The sequence below is a fragment of the Elephas maximus genome, chromosome 19 (assembly GCF_024166365.1).
Source record: "Elephas maximus indicus isolate mEleMax1 chromosome 19, mEleMax1 primary haplotype, whole genome shotgun sequence".
Taxonomy (NCBI): domain Eukaryota; kingdom Metazoa; phylum Chordata; class Mammalia; order Proboscidea; family Elephantidae; genus Elephas; species Elephas maximus.
In genome coordinates, this window is record NC_064837.1 from 69807225 (window position 1) to 69832307 (window position 25083).

At 53.8% G+C, this 25083-nt stretch overlaps 1 protein-coding gene across 7 annotated transcripts in view; it reads right to left on the bottom strand.

The window, feature by feature from the left end:
• Nucleotides 1-114: 114 nt before the first annotated feature.
• TBC1D16 (TBC1 domain family member 16) overlaps nucleotides 115-25083 on the bottom strand; it is a 102842-nt gene continuing 77873 nt past the window's right edge. For 2 of the 7 annotated variants that reach the window (XM_049859122.1, XM_049859123.1), the window contains exons 4-12: nucleotides 15215-15376; nucleotides 13521-13668; nucleotides 12443-12610; nucleotides 11792-11940; nucleotides 10926-11060; nucleotides 9673-9859; nucleotides 6778-6957; nucleotides 1502-1648; nucleotides 115-420 (exon numbers count right to left, since the gene is read on the bottom strand). In XM_049859122.1, coding sequence (XP_049715079.1) covers nucleotides 172-420; nucleotides 1502-1648; nucleotides 6778-6957; nucleotides 9673-9859; nucleotides 10926-11060; nucleotides 11792-11940; nucleotides 12443-12610; nucleotides 13521-13668; nucleotides 15215-15376 — 1525 coding nt within the window. In that variant the 3' untranslated portion in view covers nucleotides 115-171. Of the gene's footprint in view, nucleotides 421-1501; nucleotides 1649-4880; nucleotides 5857-5915; nucleotides 6268-6777; nucleotides 6958-9672; nucleotides 9860-10925; nucleotides 11061-11791; nucleotides 11941-12442; nucleotides 12611-13520; nucleotides 13669-15214; nucleotides 15377-25083 lie in introns of those variants that run through there. The other 5 variants (XM_049859124.1, XM_049859125.1, XM_049859126.1 and 2 more) reach the window with 5 other exon arrangements.

The following is a 25083-nucleotide window of genomic DNA, read 5'->3' on the forward strand; positions in this document are numbered from 1 at the left end:
AGACTCCAGTTTTGCAGTTAATACAGAAAAGTTCCCTTACTGTGTCCCAAATGCATTTTTTTTACGTTCCTACCTTCCCCGTCCCCTCACGCCTACCCCCACTCCCCCCCCACACATTCCAGGACCTCCACCGGAGCCCCCTCAACCCTTGTCCAGCATGGGAGGCCTAGCCTATCTGCGGAAGACGAAGGGTTCACGAGGCATCTTCGGGCCCTTCTTGCCTTCTCGGGGGAGCTTAGGTGAAGGTGTCTCCACCATGCCCCCGTAGGGGCAGCCGTCTGAGCCCACGTGGTGGCCGGAGCACTCCACGGCGGGGATGTAGCCACTGTCCCACATACCTGGCCCACACAACTTGCACAGGTCATGCAGGCTGCAGGGGACTCGAGGTAGGAGGCGGAACTGGTACAGCAAGCTCCTTGCCTGCAAAGAGAGAGGCTGTGAGCCGGTGGGGCAGCGACAGGAGCAACACCAGCCATACGATGCCAGCCATACAGCACCTGCAGGGCTCACTGTGTGCCGATGGCCTGCCTGTTGCATCCCACCCAGCACAACAGGCTGGGAGCCTGGATTCACAGGCCACTGAGACAGCACAGGCGAGGGCCTTGGAGCTCACATGTGGCTGAAAACAGAGCAGGCTCCCCAAGTGGCCTTCACTGGGAGATGAGCAGGGCAGCCCAAAGAAGCATGGGCCCCTGCCCAAGTTGGCCAGGACCAGCCTGTCCCCAGCTGGCATGACCCCACTCTGCCTGGACCCCCGCCCATGCCCTCTGTGCCACCAGACGCCCTCGAGCAGTTCTGCTCCATGGCTTCCTGTTCAACCCTTGCGCAGTCTGTTTTGGTCCATCCTGTGCTGGACCACACCCTGCCCCTACCCTGGTACCACCGACCCCCGACCCCCCAGGGACCCCTCCTCAACTCTTCTGTAGGAATCCCCAGGGAGCCTTAGGAAGCCTCAGGAAGCCTCATCCCCAGCAGGGGCAGGGAGGGGGACTGGGAAGTGGCGGCAAGAGCTAACACCTCCCCTTTTGCCAACACCTCCCCGCTGTCCTGCTGACCTTGGTGAGATGCCCCCACCCTCCCTGTCCCAGCCTCTAGGTGAGTCTGTTCATCGACTCTGGGGAGCTCGTTCACCCCAAGGGCCAGCATGGGGTGCTTTTTAGGTTGGGGGCCTGGTTGGGGTGGTGCCCCTGAAGAGAGCCAGGTTCATGCTGCCAAGACTGCCAGGCCAGGCTTGCCTGTATGTGGGGGGGGGGGGTGACCTGTGCGCCTGGGGAGGAGAAGCCTGCAGGGCCCTTGAAGTTGTGGGGGGGCGGGGTGCTCACCTTCCGGAGAACCAGCTCCCTGGTCATGTGCACAGCACCCCCCTCCCGCGTGGGGACACCCCCTCCAGTGTGGGGAGAGGGGGGTGGGGCACTCACCTTCTAGAGAACCAGCTCCCAGGTCATGTGCACACCCCTCCCCCTCTCCCCCGCCATGTGGGGCAGGGGGGCAGGGCGCTCACCTTCCGGAGAACCAGGTCCCCGTTCATGTGCATGGCCAGGTTTCCAAAGTGCAGAAGCATCTGGTCTGTGGCCAGCTGCTGGTCAATGACATCGTCCCCGTAGATGGCCACAATGGCCACGCAGATGAAAAGGTGGAAGTAGTCCGTCTAGGGGGAAAGGGGCGTGAGATGAGTGAGATGAGTTCGTCAGCCCCCGCCCCAAGCCTGGCCTTGGGAGGCGGAAGCTACGTGCAGGGGGAGGGCTCCAGAGAGAGGCGGCCTGGGCTCAGAGCCAGAGTGGGCGGGTCGTGGCCCCATGTGGCCTCTCTTGTCCTCAGTTTCTCCCTCTGCAAATGGGGCCAGATGAGTGCTTGGGACCACCATAACAAACGACCACAGAGTGGGTGGCTTTAAACAACAAAACTTTATTGTCTCAGTTCTGGAGGCCAGCAGCCTGAGACCAGGGTGCTAGCAGCAGTGTTCTCTCTGCAGGTCTAGGGAAGATCTTCCTCGTCTCTCCCAGCATCTGGGGCTGCAGGTGCTTCTTGGCTTGCAGCTGCAGCATAACTCTGGGGTCATGAGGCCACTGTCCCCCCATGTCTGTTCTCTTCTTTATAGGACTCTGCTTGGATGGGATTAGGGCCCACCCTACTCCAGTATGACCTCATGTTAACTGGTAACATCTGCTCGCAGGTGCCAGGGGTAGGACTCCAACAGATCTTTTCAGGGACACAATTAAATCCATAACAGGGGCCAGGGTTGGAACCTGCACCTAAAGGCGGCAATGACAACCGAACCCGATGACACTCAGGCTGGGCACCCTCTGGCTGCCATGGTTCTTTGGGGGAGCTCTTTGGGTCACCTTGTGATTTGGGGCAAAGAAAACCTCTCCTCTCTGAAGACTGGCCTACGCTTACGTTGATGTCTTATTTGTAAAGGCGCAGTGGTTAAGAGCTACAGGTGCTGGCAAAAGGTTGGCAGTTCAAATCCACCAGGCGCTCTTTGGAACCCCTGAGGGGCAGTTCTACTCTGTTCTATAGGGTCACTATGAGTTGCAATCGATTCAGTGGCAACGGGATGGGTTTTCTGAGACATGGTTTGTGTGGAAGCCTGGGTCAGAACGTGCTTGGTGGGCCATGCAACACACCAGCAAGGAAGAACCTGCTGGCACAGCCACTACCCCTTCTGTGTGTCCTCCTGCCTTCAGACTGAACGACCCCGATTGACCATACAGTTAGTTGCCACATTAGTCAGGGGTCTCCAGAGACACAGAACCAACAGGAGATACATACGTTGTTGTTGGTACCTGCTGGTGAGTCAGCCCCAACTCACAGTGACCCCATGTACAACACAGCAGACCATTGTGATCCACAGGGTTTTTCACTGGCTGATTTTCAGAAGGAGATAGCCAGGCCTTTCTTCCTAGTTGGTCTTAAACTTGTTGGAAGCTCCACTGAAACCCGTTCAGCATCCTAGCAGCACACAAGCCTCCACCTGACAGATGGGTGGCAGCTGCACATGAGGTGCATTGGCCGCGAATCGAACCTGGGTCTCCTGCACGGAAGGCGAGGATTCTACCACGGAGCCACCACTGCCTTCATCTATACAGAGGGATTTAGTCTGAGGAATTGGCTCATGTGACCTGGGGGGGCTGGCAAGTTTAAAACGTGTGGCCAGGCCAGCAGGCTAGAGATCTGGGTAAGAGTCGATGCTGCAGTCTTGAGAGTGAAATTTGTAGGACAGGCTGGAAATGCAGCAGGATTTCTACATTGTAGTCTCGGGGCGGAATGCTTCCTTCTTAAGGAAATCTCAGCTTTCCCTCTTAAAAACCTTCAACTGACTGGGTGAGGCCCACCCATGTTACGGAGGGTCGTTTGTTTTACTTAAGGCCAACTAACTATAACCACATCTACTAAGTACTTACCTAGCAGCACCTAGACTAGTGTGAGACCAGACAACCGGGCAACAACACCTAGCCACACTGACACATAAAACTGACCACCCCAGTGGCTAACGAAGGAGCCCTGGTGATGCTGTGGTTAAGCACTCAGCTGCTAACCAAAAGGTCAGTGGTTCGGACTCATCAGCCACTTTGAGGGGGAAGATGTGACGGTGTGCTTCCATAAAGGTTTACAGCCTGAAAAACCCGATGGGACAGTTTTCACTGAGTTATAACTCACTATGAGTCGGAACGGGGTTGATGGCACTGGGTTTGGTTTGGTTTAGTGGCTAACGAAGGGAGAGGAAGATCTCATAGAGAGGAGGACAAGACCACCACTGCCCTCCCTATAGCCTCTCTGTCTCTAACCCTCTGTCAAAAGCCGATCGAAGACGTCAAGTAAGGGGTGCCTTGGTGGCGAGGCTGCTCCTGACCGAGGTGCTCTCCTGCAGATGCTTCAAGGGCAGGCTGCCTCTGATGCAGGCTCGCTCCTGGAGCATGGGGAGTCTGTGTTTAGTCTCGGATGTCCACTGCCCAGACCAGGCAGAACCACACTCCCCAATCCGCCCTCAGAGCTTCGATGCCAGCAGATGGGATGCCCCACGGAGCCCCCGGGAGGGACCCAGGAGGCCCTGGGCTGCCTAGCCGCTTTCCGCCAGCTCGTCCGGCACGGTGTTGCCCTAGCTCAGAATGATGCTTTTGCAGCTACTGGAGCTCTGGCCAAGGAGCCCTGGTGGTGCAGTGGTTGAAGTGCTCAGCTAGCCAAAATGTCGGCGGTTTGAACCCACCAGCTGCTCTGCGGGAGAAAGATGTGGCCATCTGCATCCATAAAGGTCACCGCCTTGGAAACCCTACGGGCAGTTCTATTCTGTCCTATAGGATCAGTTTGAGTTGGAACCGACTTGATGGCAGTAGGTTTGGTTTGGTTTTGGTTTGGAGCTCCGGCTAGGGTGAGGAGACGCTGAGGAGTTCCAGGATGGGCGCTCCTCTTGGAGAGGAAGGTGTGAGGAAAGGGCAAGAATGTTCCAAACAGGGTGGGGTGGGGCCAGGCTACTCCCAGGCCACGGGGAAGGCCCACAGCCCCCACCACTGTCAAGTCGATCTAACTCATGGCGATCCCATGTGTGTCAGGATAGAACTCTGCTCCATGAGGTCTTCAATGGCTGATTTTCCAGAAGGAGACTGCCAGGCTTTTCTTCCAAGGTACCTATGGGTGGACTGAAACCTCTAACCTTTCAGTTAGCAGCCGAGCACATTTGCCGTTTGCACCACCGAGGGGCTTACTCCATCAGCAAACTAGCAAATAGTATGAGGATAAAATGGAGACTTTTCTCACTCGGGGTTACTTGAAATGTTTATAAGTATCACCTGAAAGTGACACTGCTTCTCCCCACAGGGCTCACTTCCAGGCAACATTGAACTGGCTAATCGACCCACCCCTACCCCTTCATCCTTCCAGCTGTCCCCCCACCTCTCATGTCGGGATGCCCAGGCAATGACTCAGGGATTTCCTGCTTGGCATTTACTGGGTTAGGATGAGACCCAATGTCTCCAGACAACATTGACTTGATTGGTGAACTCCAGACAAGATGGCAGCCACAGAGCTCTGCCAGTGGGCCTCCCTCCTGTAACGTGGGCTAGAGTTCATGAAAGCTGGGAAGTGGAGAGGGTACGGGTGGGAAGAGCCCTGAGAATTGACCCCGTCTGTTGCAGGGTACTAAGAGTTTACTCGTAGCATCAGCTTAAACGCCATGTCATGACGGTGCCCACCTGGCTGCTGGAAAATGCACAGTGACACCCCGCAGAGCAGACACGGCGTCTTCTCCACAATCTGGGGTTTTGGTCTCTCCCCGCCCCCGCTTCCTTTATTAGCGCTGATATTCCACTGTCACAACGCTGACGTGCTCGACTGTTAACCTAAAGGTTGACAGTTCGAACCCACCCAGCAGCTCCTCAGGAGAAAGGCCTGGCTATCTGCTCCCTTAAAGATCACAGCCTAGGAAACCCTATGTGGCAGTTCTACTCTGTCACATGGGCTGCCATGAGTCAGAGGTGACTTGACGACACCCAACAACCACGACGGTCGGAAGCGAGCCCACTCATCTGGCCAGGGTCCAGGAGAGAGTGCAGCAGGTGTGAGTTGATGATTTGATACAACGACCACGGCAGTACCAGCTCAGAATTTCTCCTGGTTCACCTTCAACAGCTAGAATCCTCCCGTGACGTCAGGAAGGCCAGGAAATGCTGGCAGGTGTTTCACATCTTACGGAAAGGTTGGGCTCGTCAAAGCCATGGGGCTGCCTCGTGGAGGACATGAGCGGTGCTGCTGGCAGGAAGGGTTGAGGCGCCTCCTGGATGAGTCAATACTATTTTCTTCAAAGGCTGCTACAGTCAAAGAGACTTGCCCATTGCTGAAAATCGCCGGCGTGTCCCTAACCTGGGCATTAAGGCCACATGACAGGCCTGGTGCTCTACTCCAGGGGACTTTTTGGAGGGGACTCTGGGGGGGGGGGGTGGCAGGTGGGAATCGGTGTCACTTGGAGGGGACCACGGGTGGGTCTGGGGCTGTAAGTGCCAGAAGGCAATAGAGGGTAAGCTGGCCCCACCAGGCAGGGCAGGCTGGGGAGGAGGGGGCAAGGCACCAGCTCCTTGGGGTGGACCCCTGTTGCTCACCCTCAAGGCAGGGCATCAGCCCTGCCCAAGTCTTTCACATCCACCCACTGTGAGGCAGTGAGCTTGGCCCGAGCTGATGATGAGCAAGGTTAGAGGGCAGTTTGCATCCATTTCAGCAACTTGGGAGGCGCATCTCAAGGTCTGGAGCCAGCCATAGGGGACCACACGGCAGTCACTGAGCAGGGGGATACCGGAGGGGACTCCAGGGAGGACACGGGGACCCCGGGGAGGACACGGGGACCCCAGACAGGTGCAGGAGGAGACCCTAGGAGGACACGGGGACCCCAGGGAGGTGCAGGAGGAGACCCTAGGAGGACACGGGGACCCCAGACAGGTGCAGAAGGAGACCCTAGGAGGACACGGGGACCCCAGGGAGGTGCAGGAGGAGACCCTAGGAGGACACGGGGACCCCAGACAGGTGCAGGAGGAGACCCTAGGAGGACACGGGGACCCCAGGGAGGTGCAGGAGGAGACCCTAGGAGGACACGGGGACCCCAGACAGGTGCAGGAGGAGACCCTAGGAGGACACGGGGACCCCAGACAGGTGCAGGAGGAGACCCTAGGAGGACACGGGGACCCCAGAGAGGTGCAGGAGGAGATCCTAGGAGGACACGGGGACCCCAGAGAGGTGCAGGAGGAGACCGGACCCCAGGGAAGAGGGCACACACTTCTGCCCCCCGCTCACCTGGTAGTGCGCCCAGCAGGCCTCCCAGATGCGCAGAGCCTCGGCCTCGGGGAACTCGCGCTTGAAGCACAGCAGCAGCCAGCGGTGGCAGAAGAGCATCTGCAGGCCGTCCTCGCCCAGCGAGACCAGGTGCTGATAGAAGCGCAGGTGAGTCAGCCGCAGCAGCTCCCGCAGGTACAGCTGGTGGGAGGCCAGGCCGGTCAGCCCTGCCCCATAGCCCACCATACTGGGCCTTCCTCCCACCCCCAGCCCTGAAGGGGACCTGTCCTCACCCCCCAGCCTTGAAGGGCACCTGTCCTCGCCCCCCAGCCCTGAAGTGCACCTGTCCTCGCCCCCCAGCCCTGAAGGGCACCTGCCCTCACCCCCCAGTCCTGAAGTGCACCTGTCCTCGCCCCCCAGTCCTGAAGGGCACCTGTCCTCACCCCCCAGCCCTGATGGGCACCTGTCCTCACCACCACCCAGCCCTGAAGAGCACCTGTCCCTCCTCCCCCAGACCTGAAGGGCACCTGTCCTCACCTCCCAGCCCTGAAGGGCACCTGTCCTCACCACCACCCAGCCCTGAAGAGCACCTGTCCTCACCTCCCAGCCCTGAAGTGCACCTGTCCTCACCCCCCAGTCCTGAAGGGCACCTGTCCTCACCCCCCAGCCCTGAAGGGCACCTGTCCTCACCCCCTAGCCCTGAAGGGCACCTGTCCTCACCACCACTCAGCCCTGAAGGGCATCTGTCCTCACCCCCCAGCCCTGAAGAGCACCTGTCCCTCCCGCCCCAGACCTGAAGGGCACCTGTCCTCACCCCCCAGCCCTGATGGGCACCTGTCCTCACCACCACCCAGCCCTGAAGAGCACCTGTCCTCACCCCCCAGTCCTGAAGGGCACCTGTCCTCACCCCCCAGTCCTGAAGGGCACCTGTCCTCACCCCCCAGCTCTGAAGAGCATGTGTGCTGGTGGCCGTCTCTACCTGCCCATTGACTGCCCGGGCCTATTTTCATTCTGCTGCTGGACTGTGGGTCACACCCATCTCTGCCAGTTTATCCCAGATTTAAGACTGCTCTAGAGGCTGTGGTATGGCCCGGAGCATCGTAAACAGCCATTAGGAGGGGAGCGGGGCTGAGCAGAAGTAGAGGGACAGAGCCAGCGGCCAGCACCGGGACTGTTTCTAATGCCCTGTCCTGGCAAGGTGGGTGACCGTCCATAGGACCCCAGCCCAAATGGCCTCTGGTGCAACCAGACGAGACTAAGGCTCTTTCTGGCCAGGCCTGGTTAGACGCCTGGCTCAGCTTCTGCTTCAGCCCCCCTGGAAAATCCTTCTCCAGCACGGTGTCCCTGGCCCCGGAGCCATGAGTCATGTGCTGTGGGGCTCATCGGGGACCTGCGTCAGAGCCGGCCCTGCCTCCGCTGCCACTGCAGATGGCTGACGCCACCTCCCACGCACAGGATGATGCAGCGAGCAGCCGGCTCCCCAGGGTCCACCCATGGCTACAGTGGCAATTTGGGGTCACCATGGGGCAAGGACTCCCATGACCCCCACACCCACGTCCTGTTCTTGAGACACACCAGTGGATGCTGCAAGGCCCTGTGGGAATTCACCCTGGGGCCCATCCTGACCCTGAGACCCCATCAGCACAGGTCAGTTTCTCCATCCTGGGCTCACATGGAGTCAAGGCCATATAGGTGGGTCACCCCCAGCCCCTGCTGCCATGGGGCCTCCCTGCCCCCTTCTCCTCTTGTGCTGTCTGCTTTCTTACCCAGCGTCTCCAGTGCTCCTGCACATTAGTCTAAAGGACCCTCCTCACCCTGGCATTTGAGGGCTCTGCTCAGCTCCACCCTCACCCAAGTGACCCGCCTGGGCCAACATGGCCTGGCTACTCAGGGCCCAGCTCCCTCACCTGTCTCAGATGACACCCACACCCAGGGCACCCCTCATCCCCAGATGACACTGGGGCATTCCGCACTCTCAGACGACACCCGGGGTGCCCCTCACTCCCAGATGGCACCTGGAGTCCCCCTCACTCCCTGGCTCTGTTAGGGGACCATTTCTGCATTGCTTTGTGCACTGGCTTCACTGTCCTTATACTGTCAGCTCCCGCTGAGGCCCTCTCCCTGACAGGAGGCCGAGACCGCGTCCGGTGCTTGGTGCTCAACGTGTCACGCAAGCAGAGAAGAGGTGCCAGGACTCGGTCCTGGGCAGCATGTGGGCCCTGCCGGCTCCCTGGCCCTGCCGCCCAGCTCTCCTGCTTCCCCACACTCAGAGGTGCCTGGTCTAGGCAGGGCTGATACCTCCCAGGGTCTGTGAGGGGAGTGCCTTCATGCTCTGGGGTGGGGGGACGGTGAGACTGCCCTCTGGGTCCTGTCCCCACTCAGGAGCCCTGGCTGCGTGGTGCTCTGCAGGGAGCACCTGTTCCTGCCCAGGACAGGTGTGACAGAGGCTGCCTTCCTCACCCTGCGCCCTTGCTGGAATGTAGGTGCACGGGGGCGGGGGGGGGGCAGCCAGCCTGGGAGAGTCCTGCACAGCACAGCTCTGGGCCCGCCGGGCAGCCTGGAGTGGGCGCACGCCCCTTGACCCAGGAGCCACATCCCTCCTGGAGAGGCCGGGCTGTCCCTGGGCACCTGGCACTAAGCCGATCACATCCCATCCACCACACCCCCACCTGGCTTTCCTGATGACCACCATCCATGCCAGCAAAGCCACACATTGCTGCCCAGACCCTGCAGCCAGAGGAGGAGGGCGGTGAGAGCCCCTTTGCGGTGCTCTCCACACGCATGCATGCACACACATGCACCCACACACAGAGGCATGCACACATGCATGGGTACCCACACATGTACATGCACCTACACGCATGCACACACACACACAGTCACGCACACATGCATGTGCACATTCCCGAGCCTCACCAGCTGCTTCTCCATGTCCTCGTCCCGAGGGGAACTGACGAAGATGGTGTTCTGCATCAGCCCAACGAAGCACCAGAAGGTGTCAGACTCGTCCAGGACCTCGGCCAGGATGGGCGCCACCAGGTCTGACATGCCCTGGGAATAGCCAATGGCCGGGTTGTACACCGCGTAGTTCAGCAGGATCCTTCTGGAGGTGCAGGGGTGGGGGAAGCAGGGAGGTCAGCTGGGTGGCCACGACATGCCTCACCCTTGCTGTCTTCCGGAGGTGCGTCCCCTGGCCAGCAGAGCCCCAGGCTACAGCCCTGGGCTCCCCAGGCCCCTGTTCTGTGCCTTCATCTTGGGGCAAGTGGCTCGTGCTGGGCAGCTCTGGGGATTGTCTCCTGAGCCCGCACCTTGGATCTGGACCAAGCGGCTCTCACTTTGCAAAAGGTGTTCATTGCCATGGAGTCAGTTCTGACTCACAACGACCCCATGTGTTACAGAGCAGAACCGTGCCCCGTAGGGCTTCCTTGGCTGTGATCTTCACGGAAGCAGATTGCCAGGGCTTTCTCCTGTGGAGTCGCTGCATGGGTTCAAACCGCCAACCTTTAGTTAGCAGTCAAATGTAAACCACTGCTTCTAGAGACCTTCTGCAAAAGGTAATGACCTGTAATTAGCAGGAGGGTGAGCAGGAATGCGGGTCTGATTTCCTTAATGGGCGGCTGCCTGCGACCAGGGGTGGGCTAGCAAGGACATGTTTATGGGCTGCTATTTTTGTGCAATTACTTGCCAGGCTGCAGCAGACTGTCACAGACGGCAGCCTCCAGCTCTTTGTGGCTTCAGGGTGGAAACCTTGCTGGAGGACCACCCACTGGGAGCTGGGGAGGCTTATTCACGGCTGGTGTAAGCCAAGCCAGAGGCGTCTGTGGGTGCCCAGCAGAGGGGTGGCCTTTTGCTGAGCACCCTGGGGAGGGCTTGCAGGGTTCCCTGGGGCACTATTAGTAGCATTAAGTAGTTAATGAGCCGCTGCTTGTGGGCACTAATTACATGAACCTGGAAGAATGACCCCTGTAGAAGGTTGCAGCTGGGCTTGTCCACCTTCCCGAAGGGTAGACTGAGGCCCCAAGGGGCAAGGTGGTGCTCAGGTTTGCAGATCGGGAGGTGGTCAGGGCAGATGGGTGCCACACCTGCCTGTGGTCCTCACCACTCGCTGGCCTGTGACTCGCCTACCCGGGGGAATCGTGCTGGCTGGGGGGCGGGGAAGGGGTGCATACCTCATGCTTTCCACGTTTGGATTGCCCTCCCCTCGGAAGAACTGGTTGCTCCGATCTGTGCGAACCACATCCTTGTCCACAGTGAACTGCACGCTGCGCCAGAACTCTCTGCGCTCTTCGGGCTTCATTGAAAGTCTGCGCGTGGAGCACAAGGCCTGGTCACAACATCAGTGAGTCGGCACATGCCGTCGGCGAGCAAACACACAGCGTCAGCAGGCAGACACACGGTGTCAGCAGCCACACGGCATTGGCAAGCAGGCACGCGGTGTTGGCGAGCAGGTACACGGTGACGGCGAGCAGGCACACGGTGTCACTGAGCGGGCACATGGCTTCACTGAGCTGGCACACTCATTCTAGGGATGGGCCCTGCCCTGTGCCTTCCAGACCCTGGATGGGAGCTGGGATGCTGCTGCTGGTGTCACCCCAGCGTCCCCTGACTTGGGTGGGTGCTGTGTACCCCAGGCTTTCCCAACCCTAACTCGGCTTCACAGGTCACAACTTCCCGAGAGGAGAATTGAGCGCAGCCTGCAGAGGTGGAAGCTCCAGGACTTGGGGTCGACCCTGTAGGCCCTGCCCCCACCCCATTGCTCAGTGGAATGAAGGACAATTCTAGCACCCTGACGTCGGAGCTAAAGACCCGTGGTTGTCGGGAGGCGTAAGTGCTGGGGTCGTGACTGCACTCACTGGCTCCATCACTCCCGTTCCTGGGAGACCCATTTTCCAAAGAAACCATGGGTCATGAAACATGTTATCAATGCTGAATTGCACCTCAAATTAACTTTTCAAATGACACTTCCACTGCGGTCAGCGGGGAGGGCCTGGGCTCGGGGTGGGCGTGCAGGCGGGCAGCTGGGCTCTGGCATTACCGTTTCTGCTGGATCTCCATGTATTCCTTTCGTTTCCGTGCCCGCAGCGCCTCCCGCTCCTCCGACGTGGACTCGTGGCTGTAATAGCGCAGCAGGAAGGGCCAGACCTCCCCCCGGATGGACATATCAATGCCGCCAAAGAAAATGGCCTGCAGGAAGCCGCAGCGGTTGGGGAGGGGAGAAACCAGGGCCGCTCAAGGACCCCCAAGCCCCCGAGATGGGTGTCGCGGTGAGGCGGTGGCTTTGGTTCGCTCTCCTGACAACTGATGCCTTGATTCAGATGGCGGCAATTTGCACATGTTTAGAAGGGGAAAGGACCAGCCCTCCATTCCCATCCGTGCCACAAACCGGGCTCATTTCAATGTCAATAACCCCCCGTGGGGCAGCGTTCAGAGTAACGTGTGGTTCTCACGTCGCACCCTAATCCCTGATCTCGGAATTGCAGGCTGACACCGGGTCCCCCAAACTCTCTCAGCATTTTGTTTTAACGCAGTGGCTTTGATTGCTTACAGGGGGTGTTCCTTCACACAGTGCCTCACACCAGGCAACAGGACCTCCCGAGGTGGTGGCCCGTGGACTGGGAGGTGGCAGCCAGCCCCGCCCCCATCCCTCCAGCTCCTGCCCTCCCAGGTGGGCGCCAGGCAGCCCTACCTTGCGAAGCTTGTATTCTTCCTCCACCTGGCCCAGCTCGTTGAGGTGGCCAAGCCAGGCCGTGACGTCCAGTCGCTTGTACACACTCTCCTCGGGGTGGGTCTCGGATGAGGGAAGCTTGGGACGCCGGATGGAGAACCGCATGCAGGTCTTCTCATCGGTGACCTGCTGGACAGGAGGACAGCTGGGGACAATTGGCGTCTCGAACACGCGGCTGCCGGCGCTGGAACCGCTTTTCCCAGGGCTGAAAAGCCCCTTCTGAAAGGCGGGAAGAGCGGCCTCAATGCCTGCAAAGGCCTTGCTGGCAAGTGTAATTGGATGTAATTAAAATGAAAATACCTTCATCTCCAAACCCGGCTCCCCTTGCTGGGACCACCGCCCCCCTACTCCGACCCCGGGCCGCAAAAGTGGGATTCATGCCTGGTGGGGTCCGCCTCCCCTTGGCCAGGAGGACTGCAGTAAATTACACGTGATTGGCGGCACACAAAGGGTGCGCTGTTCTGTGCGGGGAGCTGGCCTGTCGGGCCCTCTCCGCAGGGGCAGTCATGATGCCGGGCACAACTGCAGCTGACATTTCATTCAGAAATCAAAGGTTGTTCCGTGGCGGGGATGGGGGGGAGAGCCACGCTATTGTAATAAGGGCGAGCCACGGGGGGCTCGGTGGGAAGGAAGGGAATGTGGAAGTCAGCCCCGTTCTAATAAGCACATACCGTATCTAAAACAGATAATTAAAGAGCTCTTATCACGTTTGTGTGTAGGTTGAGCAAAATATGGCAGGAGGCCTTGTCAAAACATGACTCTCAAGTGCCCAGCAGAGACTTTGCAAAAGGTCCTGGGGACCCTTTTCAGATCCAAAGCTGCTGCTCTGCCAGCCCCCGACAACCCTGGGTTCCAGGGGCCCTTGGGCATCCAGACTGCAGCCCGGGCCTGGGAAGAGGGGATGGAAGGGTCTCAGCCACTGATGTCTTCCTCCCTGACCCTGTGGCCAGCAGGAGAGGGTGAGGACTCTCCATTCCAGGGCAGTGTCCACCTGTCCGTCCGTCCGTCCGTCCATGCGTCCATCTGTCCGAGGGGCTACCTGGTCCTTGAGGTGCGTCTCGGTGCAGTATTTCCACTGCTGGAACACGTCCGCCAGCTTGTCCAGGCCACCATGGTGGAAGTGGAAGATCTTGTACTGACTCTCCCGGCTGGCCACCACCAGCTGGCCGCTGCTGCAGGCCTCGTCACTGAGGGCCAGGGCACAGGGAGAGAGAGCTTGATGAGTGTGCAAACACGGTTTGGTCCACGTGTGAGCAGAGGCACTGTCGACAGCAGAGGCAGGAACGGGAGGGCCCAGGGAGGTGGGCTGCGGGCGGGAGGGTGCAGAATGACGCCAGAAGCAAAAGCCGTTGTCCCTTTGCTGAGGAGGCAGAGTAGCCCCGTCTGGGGGGCTGCTACTGGGAAGGAGGGCTTGGTTCCCTCCTGTGGGTCCTCTCCAGAGATCTGCCCAGTGACCTTCCCCATCATCTGCCCCTTTTCTCTGGAAGACCCGGGGTGGATGCTGGGTGCTGGCCGGCATTGGGTGGGACTGCCGCTGAGCCCAGGAGACAAGGTGGGGCGCACCAGCACACAGTCCCTCCAAGAGGACCTCCTGGAGGGACCACCTCTATCATACCTGCTGGCACTCTGGGAGAACATGCCGGGAAATTTGCTAAACATCCGGCAGTGCCTGGGCCGTGGCTCTGGACCTGGGCCCCCCCGCCCCCGGCGTCGAGCCTCCAACCCTGAAGCTCAGGTGCTTTCTCTGTCAGAAATGGGGCCATCTGGGGTATAAAGGAGGAGGGATTCCACGTGGTGATTTGGCAGGAGCCAGGCGCCATCAAGTCCACTCAGACCCCCGGCAACCCGTGGATGTTAGGCACAGCCCTCGGGCGGTGCAAATGGTTAACCAGCTCCGCTGGTGCCTGAAAGGTCAGAGGCTCAAGTGCACCCAGAGGCACCTTCGAAGAAAGGCCTGGTGATCTACTTCTGAAAAACCACCCACTGAAACCCCATGGAGCACAGTTCCACTCTGACACCCGTGGGGTTGCCGTGAGTCAGAGTCAACTAATGGCAACTGGTTCCGTTAGGCACTGGTGGTTCTGTGGTGGAACGCTCGCCTTCCACGCGGGAGACCTGGGTGGGGTTCCTGGCCAGTGCACCCCTGTCTGTCGGTGGAGGCTTAGGGTGCTGCTGTGAAACAGATTTCAGTACAGCGTCCAGACCGAGACAGGCTAGGAAGAAAGGCCTGGTCACCTACGTGGGAAAACCAGCCAACAAAAACCCTGTGGATCACAACAGTCCCATCCACAACCAATCAAGGGGATGGCGCAGGACTGCACAGCGTTTCATTCTGCTGACACGGGGTCACCATGAGTCGGGGGCTGACCCGACAGCTGCTGACAGCAACAATGTTAGGCAGGAAACTAGGAATGACCCCCTGTGACGAAGAAAGGGGGCCCTGATCCAGAAAGCCGTGGTCCCTGTCCCTCTCTGAAGCCGCCTGTTGGGTTTCTTCCCCAAGTCTGAGATCCAAGCAACAGCTGGGTCTCATCACCCTGAAGGCACCTGGCTAGAGCAGACCGTGATTGTGGGCACCAGTGTGGCAGCGATGGAGGGGGCCAGCCAGCGCCCTGCACCCACACCGGGAATTAAGCAGCCATAAAAGGGACCAAGCCCCAGCCCCACCCGCCGGCCTGGCACGCGGGCGGACTACAGGCCAGCCTCCTTCCAGGAGTAGCCGAGGGTCCTGACCTGAAGAAAAGGCGGAGGGAGCGCATGTGCCCCAGGTCCACGCGGAAGACGCCACAGGTCTGCTCCAGTGCACAGCCCCTCTGCGGCTCCTCCCAGCGCGGCGGTGGCAGGAGCCCGTTGCTCTCGGGGAAACGCAGGCTGGTGTCCGCGCTGGACGGGGAGCTGGTGGAGCAGGTCATGGGGTGGTCACACGTTTCTCTACATGCCAACCACGGGGAGAGGGTAGCGGGGAGGGCGAAGGGGAAACCAGGGACTCGTTTTAACACACGCTGAGCTTAGCACACACACTTATGCAGACGCGGGGGGACAGCCTCGCACAGACACCCGCTGGATGCATGTAGGAACCCCATTGCTGGTCGAGGGCATTTATACTGTGATGTGGATGGAAAAGTGTCTTCATGATCCAGTTCTACTTCAGTCCAACAGATTCCTGCTGTGTGACCTCAGGCAAGTCACTGAGCCTCTCTGAGCCTTTGTTTCCTCATTATAAAGTGAGGATAAGAACAGGGCTTTGTGTAGAATAAATGACTATAAAGTGCTTACCACAGTAACTGTTTCCTGATAATTTTAGACAGCGCGGGGCTCCTGTATGGGCTTAAACTGCTTTACTGTTCTGAAAAATTCTTGATTCACTGGAGCCATGGAGGCTGCATGAAGCCCTGAAACTATTGCCCTGAGATAATCTTTAAACCAAAAATATCCCCTCGAGTCTTCTCAAAACCGAACAACAGTTTAGCTTAACTAGTAAAGAATATCTGCCTTGAGCACTGTGCTCTTTTAAGGTCTGTCTATAAGGGTACAAAAGGACAATGGGAACTCGAAAGGTTAGATTGGAAGCTTAGGGGCAGTGAGTTTATGTTAAAGGCGGAGGAACGACTCAGAAAAGGAGTGTGAGAACAGTTGCACAATTCAAAGAATGTCATCAGTGTCACTGAATTTTACATGCAGAAGCTGTTGAATTAGTGTATGTTCTGCTGTGTATATTCTCAGCAACAACAAAAATAAAATATAAAAAAAATGTCCTGGTTCAGTCAGGAAACCCTGGGTTGTTATTGGTATAATAATAATGAACATTGATTGAACACTTAGCATGGACCTGCGTTAGCCACTTTTCACGTGCTTTAACTGCATGTGATCCTCATGAATACCCCACGAAACGAGTAGTGTTATTACTTCCATTGTACAGAAGAGGAAACGGAGGCCCAGAGAGGTTAATAACTTGCCCAATGTCACACAGCTAACAGGTGGCAGAGCCGACTGGCTTTGTGGCCCATGCACTTCCTGGCATACCTTACTGCCTGGAAGTCCAAAGTTTGGCAATACCTCCCCATTTATTGTTTGTTTGTTTGTTTTAATTCATGAATTTGTTTAGACCTCTGACTGCGAAACATTTTATTACGTGGATTCAGCCACACCTCAGGTTAAGTTCCACCTCTTGAGGCTTACTAGCAACATCTAATGAACACAAGATAAACTATGATCGAGCCAAAAGGCAAGTCTCTGTCCTGGACCCGACCCTAGCCTTCTACAGGGGAGCCGTCAGGAGCAGCTCTCCTGCTTCCACCTGAGGCACCTCGTCCTCAGCCGGGCTCCAGACTCGAAACGAAGCTACTTTGAATGGTTCGAGCTCAGTACCACCTCACGTGGCACCTCCTCAGAGAGAACGACTGGCCTTTCTAGAGCCTTTGTTTCCTCTAGAGTGTACCGGACCTGGTGTGTGAGGCTCGGCTGTTCTCCTCGTCTGTCTGCGAAGTAAGCAATGCCAGTTCTCCATTTCCGTGGGCCACCCGGGCTCCCCCAGGGAACACACCAGTGGCCGTGGAGTCGACTCCAGCTCGTGGTGGCGACCCCGTGTGTGTCAGAGTAGGACTGTGCTCCACAGGGTTCTCAGTGGCTGGTTTGTGGAAGTAGATTACCAGGCCTTTCTTCCGCGGCACCTCTGGGTGGACTCAAACTTCCAACCCTTTGGTGAGCGGGGGAACACTTAACCATTTGCACCACGAGGGACTCCTAGAAACACTCAGGTGAAAACAGCTAGAGAGGGCAGTACGTCGATGGAGCGTTTGACTGCGGGACCAGAGCCAAAGCAGACCAAAAGGCCTGGTGCCTGACCGGGTAGCACCAGGACGTCATTGTTTGCAAAACAAGGCGAGAGGCAGGTCTGAAAACAGTCCCCCACCACGCCACTTCATGCCGGGCTGCATGATCTGCTTATTGAACAATGAGGTAGCCCTGAGGGGAAAGCACGGGCTCCCTGGGCTCAGGGCTGGCCCATCCTCGCGCCTCCAAACCCGGCCAGAGAGGGCTGCCTGAGGCTGGTGTCATTTTCTGCCTCTGCCTCCCGCCCCCGCCACCAAGCTGCTCAAAGCACAAGTTCCTGGCCTGCACAGTTCTCTTCATTCTGTCACCCTATGGGGCATGCGGAGGTGTCCGGAAGCCAGATTGCAGCCTGAAGCTCCACCACTGTGGCCTGGGAGGGGTCCACCCACACCTTCCTGAAGCAACCTGCTTCCGGGCAGAGCTGTCATCATCGTTGTTGTTGTTGTTGGGAGCCATCAAGTGGATTCTCTACTCATAGTGACCCCATGTGACAGAGTGGAACTGCCCCATAGGGTTTCCTAGGCTGTAATCTTAACGGGAGCCAGCTCTTTTCCCTCTGGAGCCACTGGGTGGGTTTCAACTGCCAACCTTTCGGGTTAGCAGCAGAGCGCTTAACCATTGCACCACCAGGGCTCTCCTTAACCCGTTTTACAACTCATTTCCCATTTCCTTAGGGGTAAATTATTCGCATTAATTACTTGATTGATTCATTCAAGACACTATGTATGCTCGGGAGCTTCAGCTGGGGTTCCACGGGTTCAAGGCTAAGCAAAGTTGATAGGAACTCAGCTTTGTTTATTTAAGGTCCACATCATAGCAGATACCGAAATCCCCACATGCTGCAAATGGTTAAGCATTCAGCTGCTAACTGAAAGGTTGATGGTTCAAATCTACCCAGAGGTGCCTCGGAAGAAAGGCCTGGCAATCTACGTCCAAAAGATCAGCCATTGACAACGCTATGGAGCATAGTTCTACTGTCACACTTGTGGGGTGGCCATGAGTTAGAAACGACTCGAAGACAACTGGTAACAGCAACTGTTAGAGCAGATCCACCCTGTATGGTAATCTAGGGCTATGTCTGCTTCCCCGTGGCTGGCACAGGGTTGGGGGCTGTATCTTTTTGTTTCTTTACCCTCAGCCGCCGGCACAGGCCTGGCAGGGCACACACAGTCATTTAAAACTCGTGGTTGGAATGGAAATGAAAAATGTCTGGGAACTTTGAAGTCATCAAAAGAAAACTTTCAAAAGAAATAAAGTCTGGGGAAAATTTGAAATATGTACAGTTTTTGGTTTTTACTATCTTGTCACATATGCAGAGCAATTTGGTTTTAAGAATACTAACGTGCTGCATAGAATTTGATCTGTTTGTAAAGTTAGTATGTGTGGAACATTACAATTAAAAGGGTGGTTTATTCAGGCAGTAACTCTGAACTTGCTAGAAAGTTACGCATGTTTTACAGATGGAACTCGAAGATGCTCAACTTTAAGAAATGTATCATTTCTTAGTTTTGGTCATTTTCTGAGAATCAACAAAATGCAAAAAAGAGAAACCAGCAATCTTATAGCACAGAAGGTGAGGCGGGCTTTCCCTGGGCACCTGGTAACCCAGGCAGCGTCAGGTGCAGTCACTCACTCACCCCATCAAGAGTAGGGCCTGTTACTCCCTCCAGTCTTCTTAACACCGAAGGATAGTTTATCTTAACTAGTAAAGTGTGTCTGCCTTCAGCATCGTGCTCCTTTAAGATCTATCCATACGGGATCAGGAGCCCTGATGGTGCACTGGTTAAGAGCTCGGCTGCTAAGAAAAAGGTTGGCAGTTCGAATCCACTAGCCACTCCTTGGCAACCCCAAGGGGCAGCTCTACTCTGCCCTATAGGATCGTTACGAGTTGGTATTGACCGGATGGCAACGGGTTTGGTTTTGGTATATGGGATCGAATTGATAATAGTGACTCGAAAGGTTAGACGGGAAGCTTAGGGGGACAGTGAATTTATGTCAACAGGGGAGAACCAACTCGGAAAAGGAGGGTGAGAACAGTTTGCGACTGGAGGAAAGTAATCAGTGTCGCCAAATCACACCTGTAGAAACTGCTGAACTGGTGCCTGCTCTGGGGTGTGTAGTCTCAGCAACAACAACAAAAAACAAAATACATTACCAAAAAAATGGTGAGTGAAAAAGTTGCAGAAAAATATCCACAGGTTACCACTTATGTGTATTAAAAAAAAAAAAAAAAACTCACAACAATAAAATATATTGTTGTAAAAAAAAAAAGCCTGTGTCTTTTTACGGCCCTCCCCCACTTTGGGGCCCTGGCACTGCTCTGACCTTAGATGTGGCCACAGTGATGTTACTTGAGCTTGGAGCCAGGGTCTCCAGAAGCCTTGCGGCTCTGCCCTCTTCTCGCCCTGGTACCCTCTTGCCTCCGTGTAATGACAAGAGACCACGGGGAGGGAGACCCAGCTGACAACCGCATTAAGGTCCCAAAACATGCAACTAGAGGCCATTTCAGACCCTCCTCCCCAGCTGAGCCTCCAGATGGCTGCAGCCACCTGAGTAAACCCAGGAGAGACCAGCAGAACAGGTAGTTCAGAGGTAGAATTCTTGCCTTCCATGCAGGAGACCTGGGTTTGATTCCGTCTGTCTGTGGAGGCTTGCGTGTTGCTGGGGTGCTGAACAGGTTTCAGCGGAGCTTCCAGACTAAGACTAGGAAGAAAGGCCTGGCGATTTACTTCAGAAAATCAGCCAATGAAAGCCCGATGGATCACAAGGGTCTGATCCCAACTGATCATGGGGACGGCACAGGACCGGGCAGCATTTTAGTCTGATGTGCATAGGGTTGCCATGGGTTTGGGGCCAACTCAGTGGCAGCTAACAACAACAACGTACCTACCTCAAACTGAAGAACTGTGAGAGAGTAAAAGGCGATCGCTCCAAGCTGCTAAATTTTGGACTCACCTGTTACTCAGCCATAGATAATAGCCACATGCAGGCACACTGGGGAAGAAAAGACCCCAAAACTTATTGAATTGTGGTTCTCAAGGTCAAAGAGACCTCAGGGCCAGATTTGAACCTCTTTTAAATACCAAACCTCTAAATTGATGTTTGCTTTTCTTCACCCTGAGCCTTGTGAACCATCTGAACAAGTTGACGGTCTCTAGGTTCTAGAAATGAGAGGATCTCTGGTGGGGGAGTGGACCCTGTCCACTCAGTGATCTAAAGTCCCATGAGGATGGGATCAATTGTCCCCTAGCCCAGCCCCTCTCCCCAGGTGAGCACTGGACAACTGCTGTCTCTCCATTTTAATAAAGCCAGTTACCATTAGTCAGTTCCAACTCACGGCAATCTCATGTGTGTCGGAGCAGAACTGTGCTCCACAAGGTTTCCAGTGGCTAGTTTTTTTGGAAGTAGGTTGCCAGGCCTTTCTTCCGAGGTACCTCTGGGTGAACTTGAACAGCCAATCTTACGGTTAGTAGCCTAGCATGTTAACGATTTGTACTACCCAGGGACTCCCTCTCCACCTTGTCGTTGTTGTCAGGTGCTGTCCAGTCAATTCTGACTCATAGCAACCCCATGTGACAGAGCAGAATTTCCCCATAAGGTTTTCTAGGCTCTAATCTTCACAGGAGCAGGTCGCCAGGTCTTTCTCCCTCAGAGTCTCTATGTGGGTATGAACCGCCAATCTTTCAGTTAATAGTCGAGTGCTTAACCACTGTGGCACCAGGCTCCTTCTCTTCACCTTAACACCGTCCAAACCAACCTCATCATGTCAATGTCTGGTCTCCTGAATGCTGCGCTTCCTCCTTATTTTTGATAACAGGACCACCATCCTTCCAGGCCCCCAGGCCCAAGTCTCCAGTCATAGCCACCTCCTTCCTTTTAGCCTGCCCACACCTGTTAGCCCATCATTACAGCTTCTGGCACCAACGTCTTCCTCTCTAGTCCTGTGTCCCAAGGGCTGGCCTAACCTTATTATCTGTCTGCAGGTTTCTGCAACAATCTCCTTCTGAATCTCCAGGTGCTCCATTGCCCTGTCTGTGCATCACTTCCTGATTTATCTTGTAAAAGCATATTTAAAAACCATTAAAAAAAAAAGAAAAAACAAACAAAAAGGCCAAAGAACAAACTGGGACATATATATAAAGATTGACATCTTTACTATGTAAAAAGCATAGAAATCAAATCAAAACAAAAAAAAGAATGCCCAACAAAAAACAGCAAAAAGGCAAGGAAAAAAAAAAAAAAAAGCTGATTCACTAGAGAAAAAGATACAAATAGCCAATAAAAATCTAATCTCAAGAATAGTGAAATAAATGCAAATGGAAACAAGGCGGAAATTTGGAGGAAAATCCATGAAATCGTCACCAATTTAAAAAGCTATAATATCTAGTGTAGGCAAGGGTTTGGGGAAACACACCTTTGCAGAGCTGGCAGGGCTGTCAACTGGTCAAATTCCTCTGAATGCAACTTGGAAATAGAATGCAAAAGGCTTACAAATGTTTATACATTTGACCCTTTCATTTCTAGGAACTGATACTAAGAAAACAGACAGAGGTAACCACAAAAATCCAGGCATGTATAGATGCAGAAAGACCATTTGACAAGAATTCCACACTCATTCATGATGAAAACTTGCAGCAAGGTAGGACTAGAAGGGAATCTCCTCAAACTGATAAAGCGTACCTACAAAAACTCCACAGTTAACGTTATACTTAGTGGTATAGACTGGATTGTTTTCCCTAAAATCAGGAACAGAATGCGCCCAGCTGCTAACCAAAAGGTTAGAGGGTTGAGTCCATCCAGACGTTCCTCAGAAGAAAGGCCTGGTGATCTACGTCTGAAAAATCAGCCATCGAAAGCCCTACAGAGCACAGTTCTACTGACACACACGGTGTCGCCACGAGTCAAGGTCGACTTGACGGCACCTGGTTAAGGTCAGGAACAAGGAAGGTAAGGATGGCTGCTTCGCCACCTCTCTTCGGTGTTGCCTTGGGTGCTCCAGGCCTTGCGTAAGGCAGAGGAAAAACACAAAAGGCATAATGATCAGAAAAGGAGAAGCTAAATGGTTCCCATTTGTAAATGATGCAATTTTTTACATGAAAAATCCCATGGAATCTACAAAAAAACTATAGCACTAATAAGGAAACTTAGCCAGATTGCCAGATGAACGTTAATGTATTAAAATTATATCCTTAAACACTACAAAGAACAAGTAGAAAATGAAATTTAAAAATTCCATTTACAATAGCAAAAAAAAAAAAAAAAACCCGCATAAAATACTTAGGAATAAGTCTAACAAAAGATATTAAAGACCTCTACACTGAAAAATAAAAAAACATTGTTGAAAAAAATTAAAGAAGACCTAAATAAATGGAGAGATATACTATACCCATAGACTGAAACCTCAACATTGTGAAGGTCTTGGCAGTCTTGCCAAACTTATCTACAGATTCAACTCAATCCCAATCAAGAGTACAGCAGGATATTTTTTTTTTTTTGTCAAAAATTGACAAGCTGATTCTAAAATTTATATGGAAATGCAAAAGACCTAAAACAACCAAAACGATTATTAAAAGGAAGAACAAAGTTGATGGACCTCTCTAATTTTAAGACTTATTATAAAGCCACAGCTTGGTACTGGCAAAAAGACAGACTTTGGAATCAAAGGAAAAGGATAGGGAGTCCAGAAATAGACCTACACAAATATGATCAACTAATTTTTGACAGAAGTCCAAAGCCAATTCAATGGAGAAAGGATAGCTTTTCAACAAATAGCGTTGGATCAACTGGATATATACATGAAAAAAATTAACAACAACCCTTTCCTCACGCCCTACACAAAAATTAACTCAAAGTGGATCACAGACCTACATACAAAACCTAAAACTGTAAGCCAAGGTGCCACTTTGATGACTGATGTGTGCCTGACCCCAGCTGTGGTCTTTCCAGTTGCCTCGTATGCATGTGAAAGCTCAACAATGACAAAAGAAGACAGAAGACTTGACGCCTTTGAATTGTGGTGTTGGTGAAGAATATTAAATACACCATGGACTGCTGAGAATAAAAAAAGGCATTCGACTGTGTGGATCATAAGAGATTATGGATAACAGTGAGAAGAATGGAAATTCCAGAACACTTGATTGTGCTCATGCAGAATATGTATACAATAAACCAAGAGGAAGTCCTATGAACAGAACAAGGGGACACTGCATGTTTTAAAACTGGAAAAGGAGTGCATCAGAATTGTATCCTTTCACCATATTTATTCAATCTGTATGCTGAGCAAATAATCCAAGAAGCAGGGCATCAGGATTGGAGGACAACTCATTAACAACCTACGTTATGCAGATGACACAACCTTGCTTGCTGAAAGTGAAGAGGACTTGAAGCACTTACTAATGAAGATCAAAGACTAGAGCCTTCATTGTGGATTACACCTCAACATAAAACAAAAATCCTCACAACTGGGCCAATAAGCAACATGATAAACAGAAAACAGATTGAAGTTGTCAAGGATTTCATTTTACTTGGATCCACATTCAACGCCCAAGGAAGCAGCAGTCAAGAAATCAAATAGTGCATTGCATTGGGCAAATCTGCTGCAAGAGACCTCTTTAAGGTGTTAAAAGCCAAAAATGTCACTTTGATGACTAAGGTGTGCCTGACCCAAGCCGTGCTCTTTTCATTCATCTCATATGCGTGCAAAAGCTGGACAATGAATAAGGAAGACCAAAGAAGAATTGACACCTTTGAATTCTGGTGTTGGCAAAGGACGTTGAATACACCATGGACTGCCAGAAGAATGAACAAATCTGTCTTGGAAGAAGTACACGCAGAATGTTGCTTAGAAGCAAGGATGGTGAGACTTTGTCTCATACTTTGGACATATTATCAGGAGGGACCAGTCCCTGGAGGAGGATATTTATTGTGCTTGGTAAAGTAGAGGATCAGTGACAGCGAGAAAGGCCCTCAATGAGATGGACTGACACAGTGGCTCCAACAATGGACTCAAGCACAGCAATGATTGTGAGGAAGGCGCAGGACCGGGCAATGTTTTGGTCTGTTATACATAGGGTTGCTATGAGTCGGAATTCACTTGATGGCACCTGACAATAACAAGCTAGAAATACGAACAAATCACTCTTAGACGAAATGTAACCATAATGCTCCTTAGAAGCAAGAATGGTGAGACTTTGTCTTGCTTACTTTGGACACATCATCAAGAAAGATCGATAGCTAGAAAAGAACAATCATGTTTAGTAAAGCAGAGGGTCAGTGAAAACAAGGAAACCCTTCATTGACGTGGATTGACACCATAGCCTCAACAACGGGCTCAAACATATCAAAGGTCATAGAGATGGCACAATCCTCGGCAACATTTTGTTCTGTTATACTTAAAGGTGCCATGAATCGAAGCTGACTCAATGGCAGCTAACAATAACAACAACAAAACGATAAAACTTCTAGAAGGATACATAAGAGAAAACCTGCAGCCTTGTAATAGGCAAAGGTTTCTTATCCCAAGAACATATCCTTATCCCAACAGAACACAAAAAGTACAAACCATAGAAGAGAAACATTAATAAACAGGACTTCATAAAAAATGAAAACCTTTTTTCTTTAAAATACACCACTAAGGAAACTAAGAAGCAAGCCAAAGACGGGGAAAAAATATTCACAACACATACATCCAATAAAAGACTTGAACCTAGAATATGCATAAAAAACCCACTGCCGTCGAGTGGATTCCGACTCATAGCGACCCTACAGGA